Source organism: Callorhinchus milii, unplaced genomic scaffold (assembly GCF_018977255.1).
Source record: "Callorhinchus milii isolate IMCB2004 unplaced genomic scaffold, IMCB_Cmil_1.0 Scaffold9, whole genome shotgun sequence".
NCBI classification, from domain to species: domain Eukaryota; kingdom Metazoa; phylum Chordata; class Chondrichthyes; order Chimaeriformes; family Callorhinchidae; genus Callorhinchus; species Callorhinchus milii.
The window spans coordinates 988,467-999,211 of NW_024704750.1; the positions used below are offsets into that span (position 1 = coordinate 988,467).

Below are 10,745 nucleotides of genomic sequence, written 5' to 3' on the forward strand. Positions count from 1 at the left end.
GGGAGTTATACTGCATTGTCGGAGGGGCCATCCGTCAGATGAGATGTTAAACCGAGGGCCTGTCTGTGCCTGTTCAGGTGGACGTTAAAGATCCCACAACACTGTTGGAAAAGAGAAGGGAGTTTCTCCCATTGTCCTGGCCAACAATCCCCTCAATAAAAATTGTTTATTCACTTTTTTATTATTTTTTGTTTATTCACATGGCTATTTATGGGAAGTTGCTGGGTGCAAATTGGCTGCTGTGGTCACTTACAAAAATAATTCACAGCACTTTACAGTAAATCCTATGAAGTGCTGTGTGGCATTCCGATGACGTGACACAATCGCAAGGATTATTATTATTCCTACCACCAATAGTAATAATAATTGGCGAGCTGGTTTTACCGAAATTCTTCAAAAGAAATTGGCTTCCAAACTCAGAGCCGGTTATGGCCTCGGAGTCAGAAGGTTGTGTGCGCAAATCCCACATAGTGGGAAACATTTACCATGATTTGAGGGATTTTGTTTAATATCAGTGCAGAAATTTAGAAACAATTTTGTTTTTGTTTTTTACAAAAAAAAAGGGTGAGAGTCTACAGACAGCTCAGCCTCTGGGAAGACTCAGCAGGTCAGGCGGCATCTATGGAGAAAGGAAAGCGAGTCAACGTTTCGGGTCCACGACCCTTCGTCAGAACTGGGGCATGTTTGGGAGGGAAAATAGGGAACATACCCCAGTTCTGACGAAGGGTCGTGGGCCCGAAACGTTAACTCGCTATCCTCTCTCCATAGACGCTGCCTGACCTGCTGAGTGGTCCACAGCCACTTCGGTTATTGTTTCAGATTTCCAGTATCTGCAATGCTTGGGGTTTAGCTCAGTCTCTGTACTGTACAGGACTGTGTGACATAAATTTTATAGCGAGAGAGATTTCACAAGCTGTGAACAGAGAAAATATGTGTCAGTCGCAACCTGATCACCACACGTAGCTGTTTTCCATTGTCTGTTTATAATGGGGAATCCTGTTATAACACAAACAAGACATGTATTTTAGTTTGCGATACACACTGTACACAGGTACCATGTTTCAGAAATGGGGGAGTGAGCAAGCTGATTGTCTGACTGCCCACCCACCCGCTGAAGGAAACGATTAGATATTCTGCCCCTGGCTCCAGATTTACTCTGATTGTAAATGCAAGTTGTTGTTGTTGTTGTTGCTCTGGCTTGGTCACCAGGGGTCTTGCCTCTTGAGTGGGAATCGCTTTTGGTTTCCGATCCCCACGTTGGGGAAGTTGAGCTCGATTTGGAAAGAGAAGGTGTTTGGCAGATTTTAAACGTCACCACATCTGACTGTAAAATCCTGTTAAGCTCTCTGAGGCATTTTGGCGACACGATAAGGGACTGTATCAAACCCAATCATTATTAAGGTCGCGCCCGAAAGAAATTATTACTTAAGACCGTGCCTGAGACATTGAGCTCCAGCGTTCCTACCTGTAACCTTGCAGTGTGCTCTACGCCAGTCATTGTATAAACGAGAAGCCAGACACCCCCTCCTAGTCTCAGGCTTAAGGCTGTTGCAATACAATATAGTCTGATTCACACTTAGATAGCGTCAGGAGGACGACTCGAAGCGCTCTTTGGAATATTAGTAAATTCAGTCGTCATTTGTATGGAAACAATGTAAATCTGGTTCCGAATTCAGGCTATTTACAGTTTTTTTCCATATTCATGAGGTCTTACATTTCAAGCAAAGGTCCTTCAGGCTCGGAGTGAATGTGTGTGTGTGGTGGGGGGGGGGGGGGGGTGAGAGGGGAAAGGTGGGGGAGGTTTCAGACGTCTCCTAGAGCATTTAGCTCGTCAAGGGAGAGGATGGCGAGAGCCAGCAGGTGGGGACGGAGATGTGTGATCGCATTTCAGGGTTAGTGACAGGATTTATGAAGTCAACGCTTTTATCTTTCAATGAGATTATAAGATCCACCAAGTTCCTACCTCTAGCTAATGTGCTAAGTGGATAAGTGCATTTTCAAGTGACGAGTGAGTGTGAGTGAGTGTGTGTATGTGAGTGTGTGTGAGTGAGTGTGTATGTGAGAGTGTGTGTGAGTTTGTGTGTGAGTGAGTGTGTATGTGAGAGTGTGTGTGTGTTCGCTCTGCTCTGCCCTCCCCACCCCCAAAGTTTTCATTTGAAATTGTCTAAGGATCTAAGAGATCCCCTTCTCCCCTTCTGTGTTCAGTGTTGGCTGTTGGTGTGTAATGTTGGTCATGTTGTGTTCACGTGTGTGGTTTGTGTGCGCTCAGTGTTTCCTATTAGTTGTGTGTATGCGTGCTGTGTGTGTGTCTATTTCTCTCCCTCCCCTCCAGCCCAACAGCTACACAATACGCTGTAATGTGGGGGTGGGATTTGCCCCTCGCTCGCCCAGTGTCCCGATCTGATTAGCTTAAGACAATAATTCTTCAGACAATAAGATCCTGTGGGCAGGCGGGGTGGGGTGGGGGGCAAGCTGGGGGGGAAGAGGAGGGGCTGGGAGGTGGGGGCGGTGGATTGGGGGGTGGGAGGGGGGTAAGCAGAAAGAATCAGAGCATTATATTAAGACAATGCACGAGGAAAACCTTAATGAAAAAGCATTAATGGTATTTTTCACTCAGCGCTGCAGCACTGAAGCAGGTCATTAAAGTTCCTCTCATCAGGAACCATATGGAAATGGCTGTGTGGATCGCCAGTAAATTTTTACAAGTGTAATTGAACAGCTGTCTCTGATTAATTGATTAATTTAAAGGAAGGAAGGCAGGTAAAGGCAAGGTGAAGGCTGCGGCTGCACATTAAATGGATAGACTGACTGCGATTCGGGGATTTCCCTGCCCTCCGGGTGGGGGGGGGCTGAAGCTGCCAGAATGGGAGACATTAACATTGAGCTGACAGTGACTGGGATGGGGAGGGTGACCCGCAATAGGAGTTGGGGGGGAGGGGGGGGGGTTTCAGCTCACAGGCCGACTGCAAGAGTTTGTTGATGGAGTGTGTGTGTTAGGGGTGGGGGGAGAGTCTAGCAAATGATGCATTGAACTCCATTGCCATCAACCTGGCTCTCAGTTGGGCTCTCGCCTCTGAGTCAGTCGGAGGTTGTGGGTTCGAGTCCCGTGTCAGGGACTATGAGCTCACACGGTCCAGACTGATGCTTCGCTGCAGAAATCTGTCTCGTTTGTTCTCGAAACAAACAACATTTTCTGCTTCCACCGTCTATCTCCCTCGGGTGCCTGTTCCCATAAGTTTACTGCTCGCTCGCTGCAGTAGGGTTTCCGCAGATTTTGTTCTGAATTTACCCCCCGTTTCAATCACAGGCCGTGTTCTCTGGTTCTACTGTTCGGTACAAGATAAAAGTGAGTTACACAGAGCTACAGTCTGTGTCTCCTTGCTGCTTGCTTTGTATTGTTGTTGTAAATTCCCATTGACAGCAGGACTTTGTCAATGGGACAGGACAACAGCATCAGTAAACAACAGGAATATGAGCGAGTACAGGCACTGATCTGATCTCAGTGATCACATTGCCGTTGCTGTTGATACACTCGCCCACCAGTGACTGTAACTCTGTCGTTCAGCTCCTGCTTGGGTGGTTTCCATCATTTAAACCTGACGTGTGGGTGTCCTGATAGTACAGTTGATTCCGTGCACATCAATCAGTTTCTTCTGTTCAAACTCCAGGATGATTATTGTTCGAGATGATAGGAATGAGCTCTTTTCTTTCTTGACGCGATTGCCTACTCAAAAAAAAGTCACTACACATTACAGTGAAATCCAAGGAAGCTGTTCAACACTTCCTCACGATGCAAAAGGTTCGGTGTCAAATACAAGGCTGGTGCGTCTTATATTAATGACTGATTAACATCGTCCAGACGTCTCAAACCGTGAAGTGTATGCAAACCCAGCAACAGAGCAACGAAGCCATGAGACGCGATGACTGAATTTATCAGTGGGGGTTGTCGGCCAGGCCCCACAATAACAATAATCCTTACATTTGATATAGCAGCATATCACGTCATCGAGACGTCTCAAAGCACTTCATAGAATATACTGTAAAGCGGAGTGACTGTGTATTTTGTGGGCGAAAGGCGGCAGCCAATTGCGCGCAGCAGTGTCTCTACACTTCACTACACTTTACGGTATATTCCGTGAAGAGCATTGTGAGACGTCTCAAAGTCGTGATAAAGCGCTATATCAAATGCCAGGATTATTATTATGTTATTGTTGTTGTTATTAGCTGCCGTGTTTATCTGCGTTTGTGTTTATCTGGTGACTGTGACGGACCTGAGTGTCTCCCCTGTGTGAGGGCGCTGTATGAATGTAATGTGTTGTTGTTATCGCCCCTGTTAACCCAACGCCTTCTCTCTCTCTCTCTCTCTCTCTCGTTTGCTCGCAGGTAAGGACGAACCTTCCAGCTACATTTGTACAACATGCAAACAGCCCTTCAACAGCGCTTGGTTCCTGCTGCAACACGCACAGAACACCCACGGATTCCGCATCTACCTGGAGACCCACCCGACCAGCAGCCCCCTGACCCCCCGCATCAGCATCCCGCCCTCCTTGGGGCCGGACCCCATCTCCCAGTCCCCCCTGGCCGGCTTCCTGGGCGACGGCAACCCCTTCAGCCTGCTGCGGATGTCGGCCCCCCTCCTCCATGAACACCAGCCGTTCGGAGACGTGCGGCTGCCCGGCACTCCGCCCATATTCAACCCCCCGCCGCGGCACCCCCACCTGGACGCCCACCGGCTGGACCGCCTTAGTGCCGACGAGATGGGCCTCGTGTCCCAGCACCACAGTGCCTTTGATCGCGTGCTGCGCCTGAACCCCATGGGGGGCATCGAATCGCAATCCATGGATTTCTCCAGGCGGCTCAGGGAGCTGGCGGGTAACAACAGCTCGACCCCCCCGCTCTCCCCCAGCCGCCACAACCCTATGCACCGCCTCCTGCAGCCCTTCCACCCCAGCCCCAAGTCTCCCTTTCTCAGCACCCCTCCGCCCTTGCCCCCCATGCCCCCGGCCAGCGCCACCCCCCCGCAGTCCCAGCTCAAGACCAAGTCCTGCGAGTTCTGCGGCAAGACCTTCAAGTTCCAGAGTAACCTGATCGTCCACCGTCGCAGCCACACGGGGGAGAAGCCCTACAAGTGCCAGCTGTGTGACCACGCGTGCTCCCAGGCCAGCAAGCTCAAGCGCCACATGAAGACCCACATGCACAAGCCGTCCTCTGTCACAGGCCGCTCCGATGACGGCCTGTCTGCGGCCAGCTCCCCCGAGCCGGGCACCAGCGAGCACGCGGGGGGCGAGGGCTGCGGCCTGAAGCCCGGGGGGGCGCCCGGCTTTCGGGGCGGTGGGGGCGGAGGGGGCCATGACGGGGCGGGAGGCGGCGGAGGCGGGGGGCCTAACGAGGAGGAAGAGGAGGAGGAGGAGGAGGAAGAGGAGGAGGAGGAAGAGCTGGAGCTGGAGAACGAGAGCAGGCCCGAGTCGAGCTTCAGCATGGACTCCGAGCTGAGCCGCAACAGGGAGAACGGCTCCAAACCGCTGGACAAGCACTGCGTCCTGCGCAAGGAGATGGAGAGCGTCAGCCTGAGGGCTATGCACCATTACGCTGAGGCCCTGGCCAGCAAACAGCACCCCAAACAGCAACAACAGCAGCACCCGCACCCCCCACCCCCTGACAGCCATCACCACAGGCTGGACACCAGGTGCCACGAGGACTTGGTGAGGGGGGAGCTAGTCAGGCCGGAGCTGGTCAGGCCGGAGATGAACGGCAGAGGCTTCGGGCCGGGCGACGGTTTCCCCATCTTGTTCCCCCGCAAACCCACCCCCATCGCCAGCCCCTCGCTGTCCGTGGCCTCCGCCAAGCGCATCAAGATGGAGAAGGAGCTGGACCTGCCCTCGGCCCCCCTCATCCCCTCGGAGAACGTGTACTCGCAGTGGCTGGTGGGCTACGCTGCCTCCAGGCACTTCATGAAAGACCCCTTCCTGGGCTTCGGCGACTCCCGCCAATCGCCCTTCGCCACCTCGTCCGAGCACTCATCAGAGAACGGCAGCCTGCGCTTCTCCACGCCCCCGGGAGACATGCTGGACGGCGGGGGGCTGTCGGGGCGCAGCGGGACGGCCAGCAGCGGCAGCACCCCCCACATGGGGATGTCGGGGCATGGACATGGTCACGGTCACGGGCCGGGGAGGCCCAGCTCGAAGGACGGCCGGCGGAGCGACACGTGCGAGTTCTGCGGCAAAATCTTCAAGAACTGCAGCAACCTGACGGTGCATCGTCGCAGCCACACGGGGGAGAGGCCTTACAAGTGCGAGCTGTGTAACTACGCCTGCGCCCAGAGCAGCAAGCTGACGCGCCACATGAAGACTCACGGGCAGATCGGCAAGGAGGTGTATCGCTGCGACATCTGCCAGATGCCCTTCAGTGTGTACAGCACCCTGGAGAAACACATGAAAAAGTGGCACGGGGAACACTTACTAACGAACGACGTCAAAATCGAGGAGGCCGACAGGAGCTAAAACACAACAAAAAAACCACCACCGCCAACAACAACAGCAGCAGCAGCAACAACAACAACAAAAGACGCCAACGAAAATACAAAATGGCCGCTCCGCTCCCCAATTTCCCCCCGCGCGCCCCCTTCCCCCCCCCCCCCCCCACGCCCTTTTTTTTGAGGTGGAGGGGGAAAAAACAAAAAAGGGGGGGAAGATTTTCCACACGTACGAGAACTAGACTCTCTTTTGTTTTTTCTTCGTGTGTGTTTTAAGAATAACAAACGGTTTTCGAAATGAACGGAGAAAAAAAAAACACAAGTTTTCGGAACGAACGAACGAGAGAAAAAAAAAATGTTTTTTTTCCCCAATAATTGTTTTTTTTTTAAAAAAAAGCTTGATCAATCGCCGACAGAGGGAGGGGAAGCTTTTGGTCTCCAGACGCTCCCAGTGCTATTTTTATTGTTGTTATTGTTATTAATATTATTATTTTTGGAGGATTTTTTTTTCTTGATATGTTGTGTGGGTTTGGGTTCCACCTGGGTCCGTTGTTTAAAAAGGGAACTCGCTCTTCTTAGCAGCGACGTGATGTGTCGGTTATTCTCTCTTCCTTCCCCTTCTCCCCCACCCCCGGCCCCACTTTTCCCCTTTCCCCCTCTTCTCCCCTTCCCCCCCCCGCCCTCCACACCTTCCCCCGAGCATGACGGGTTTTGGCAAATTGCTGAATTCTGGTTTAACTTGGAATTAAATCAGATTTAAATCAGGTTCTTTCTCACCCCAACCCACCCCACCAAACACACTGCACCTCTTCCAACCTACCCAACCCTCCCCCCACCCCAATCTCCTATCCCTCTTTGCAGGGCTCTGGAAAGAGAAACTTGACAGGGAGAGAGAGAGAAACAATAATAATAATAATAATAAAGGAATGGCTTCTAAAGTCTTACGGATTTGCCACAATTCCCGGGTGCTCTGAGCTGTGGCGTTAAAATAGATTAAAGTCAATGTGGATCCGGGTGGAATTTCTATCATGTGGTCTGTGTCTGAGAAGCTCTATCAGAACCCGAGGGTGACGTAGAGACAGTAAAATAATGTTGAGCCTTTCAACTGTGCAATAATTTCTGTATTTATTTTTTTTGATATTTTTTCAAGCGTAAATGTGCAGGTACTTTTTTTTGTTTTGTTTTTTTGTCTGTTTTTGAAAAAGAAAACCTTTTTTTTTAAAAAAAAAGAAAAAAAAAAGGTGGCTGTCTCGGCTGTCCGAAAACCTGTTCGTTCTGTTTATTTTTTTATTCTCTCTCTTTTGTGTTGTCGTCGATCGGGGTCGAGGTGATTTTTTTTATTTTTATTTTATTATTTGACTTTTTTTTAAGAAAAAAAAGTTAGGAATCCTGAGATCATTTTTCTGTTGTTGTCGTTGTTTGTTTGTTTGTCGGTTTGTTTGTTGTGTTTTTTCCCGTGGCAATTACGAGCAACGGAAAATGCACTGTCCTTTGACGCCCTCCCCCCCCCCCCCCCTTCTTGTCTCCTCGTGCCGCTGCTCAATTGGAATTGAATAGTCGCCCACTCAGTGATCTTTCTCGATTAAGAAGCGTATTTTTTATTTAAGTCTTTATTTTAAAGTGGGGAGGGGTGGTTGCGGTGTGTGTGTGAGACAGTGATGGGGGGGGGGGGTTGATGGGGTGCGGGTGGGGGAAAGCAAATGGAGAAGGGGGTGGGAGGGAGCGAGGGGAATGGATTGGGAATTGCACAAAACAAAACGTAACAAAAAGCCACAGTGGATTGTAATCCCTGTTTTGTAGCACTTATTAACGGCTCTGTGTCCTAACCTGAAATGTAGCACTGATTTTGCCAATCCTCCCATTGCCTGGAGTCGCCAGGGTCAGTACCTGCCTGAACACATACAACAATATTTGTTTCCTCTCTTTTTCTGTCGCTCAGTCTGTTTCTCTCTTGACTTTTTTTTTGATCACTCACTTCACTCGCACGAGCACACACAAAGAGAAACAACAAAGAAGGCCTTTTACTCTCTGGCGTGGTGTGGTCTGGTCTGGTCTGCTGTGCCAGTGGTAAAGGGAGAGGAGGGGAGGGCAGAGGCTTTGTGGGGGGCAGAGGAGAAAGTCGAACAAATGTCACCTCGGCAATAACAAACTGTTTTGTTAAACGTCCGAAAGTTGGAACAATTTCAAGGTTTGCCGGTTTCCAATGTTAATTTTCAATTCATTCCCATTGTCCAGACTGAGGGGAGATGTCTGTCAGGTCAGGGGATCGAGGGGTACGGGGCAAAGGCGGGTAATTGGAGTTGAGGCACAGAACAGCCATGATCTTATAGAGAATGGCAGAACAGGCTCGAGGGGCTGAATGAATTAGTATTTATTTATGATATTGGAAACCGCCTTCACTGTTCGTTCACAAAACATAGTCCATTTCACAAGTTATACTGAGAAGCGCTTTGCAACATCCTGACGTGAAAGGCTCTGTATCACACAGAAGGATTATTGTAACAGGACATCCGAATGCTCACTCAAAGCTTGAATTATGCATTTTTATAAACAGCAGAAACACACAGGTCTGGTCACACCACACCAACCAGAGGATAAGGACATTGGCCAACTGTTTGGAACAGCTAACTTTGCACCTGAGATACCTGCTTCGTCTTTCTCTCTCTCTCTCTCTCTCTCTCTCTCTCTCTCTCTCTTTTGGAGCCCGCACCTTACACGTATTTTCTTAAAAGATGGGACACGCGACTTCTGAGCAAGAGACGTAATGGGAAAATATATATGGTCCACAAGAGGGGTTTATAGACAAAACAACTTGGGGGAAACCAACTGAGATTTACAAGTGTCAGTGTTGCTTAGCATAGCATTTACAATACTGGCACTATAAAGACCGATGTTAATATGGGTTGACGGTTTTTTTTGTACTGCCATTCAATTTGACATGAGTGCCTTGAATATTTGATCTTCCTAATGAAGTCTCTGAGACAAATGCAAAACCCAATTTTTTGGTGTGTGTGTGAAGGGAAAGTGCTGATTTGAAGACAAACACAGGCACACGCACACACAGACACGCACAGATTCACCCACACACGCACAGGATATATATATATATAAAAAAAGATGGAAAAAAATACATCGTATTAGGTTAGAGTTCCTGCATCTATCAACAGTCCAGCATTTGTAAATTCAGCGATGTTTAAGCTACAAGTTGGTGAGGATGAGATAGAGATATCTTCCTTACCCTAACTGCCTCTTTTCCCAGCTGTTAAACATGGAGGGGGTGGGGGGGAGTGAGATTTACACACATATTTGCCAGTCAATCTGTGCTCATTGGCACTTGTTTTTTTGGGGTGAGGGGAAGTGTGTGCATGTGTGTAAGAGTGTGAAACAAGTGTAGGAATCCCACTGCAGAGAGGCTCACAAAAGCCACCTCCGTACAGTCCAGCAAAAAAATAGTTTAAAGACAGTTATTCAAGTCAGGAACAATGGCATCTCTATATCTCTTATCTTTCTCGCTCTCTGTGTATGTGTGTGTGTGTCTCTCTCTCTCTGTAGCTCTTTTTTTCCCCTGAAAAGAATTTAGTGCACTCAAGTCTCAAACTAAGTTTACAGTATTGAAGATATATATATATACACAAGGGTTGGAAAAAAAAACACAAAAAAATTGTGCGTCTGCGTGCGTGTTTGTTGAATGAACAAAACTTTGCTTTTTCTGAAGGTTTTATTTGTTTTTATTTTGTTTTAATTAAAACAAAAAAGGATGTCAGACTGTGGCTCATGTGTAAATCGGTTTCTCTGGCCCAACAAACATGGTGATGGGGGTTTAATATATATAATATATTATATATATATATACAGTTTCTTGATCTCTGTACATGTGTTTCAGTATTTGTAATAATGCAGAATTATTCCTGGGCATTTTACAAAAAAAATATCAAAGGAAAGAAAAAAAAGCAAAAAACAATTTATGAACTTTTTTTCAGAAATGGAAATTGTTGCCGTAAAAAAAATAAAATAATTTGTGGGTCTTTTAAAAAACAATGTACTTGTCACTGTAATTGTAAAGCCTAAACGACTGATCGGTTTTAGTAGGCATTGTTTGGGGGGGAGGGTGTGTTTTATCTTTTTTGGGGGGTTGAAATTGTACAGAACCTTTATGGGGGTGGGGGGGATGGGGGGGGGGGGGAGAAAGTTTAAACCGCTACCTTTTATGTAGACAAGACAAAAAAAGATTTTGAAAAGAAAATTGAAAAAAAAGGTGCATATTTCATGCAAT

The 10,745-nt window shown here is 48.4% G+C and overlaps 1 protein-coding gene across 1 annotated transcript in view; it reads left to right on the plus strand.

Annotated features, from left to right (window-relative positions):
- Nucleotides 1-6,609, plus strand: part of bcl11ba (BAF chromatin remodeling complex subunit BCL11B a) — a 35,788-nt gene extending 29,179 nt beyond the window's left edge. The window contains 3 exon segments of the mRNA XM_042338269.1: nucleotides 4,384-5,600; nucleotides 5,687-5,742; nucleotides 5,744-6,609. Of these exon segments, the coding sequence (XP_042194203.1) occupies nucleotides 4,384-5,600; nucleotides 5,687-5,742; nucleotides 5,744-6,500 (2,030 nt within the window). The 3' untranslated portion in view covers nucleotides 6,501-6,609.
- Nucleotides 6,610-10,745: the final 4,136 nt, after the last annotated feature.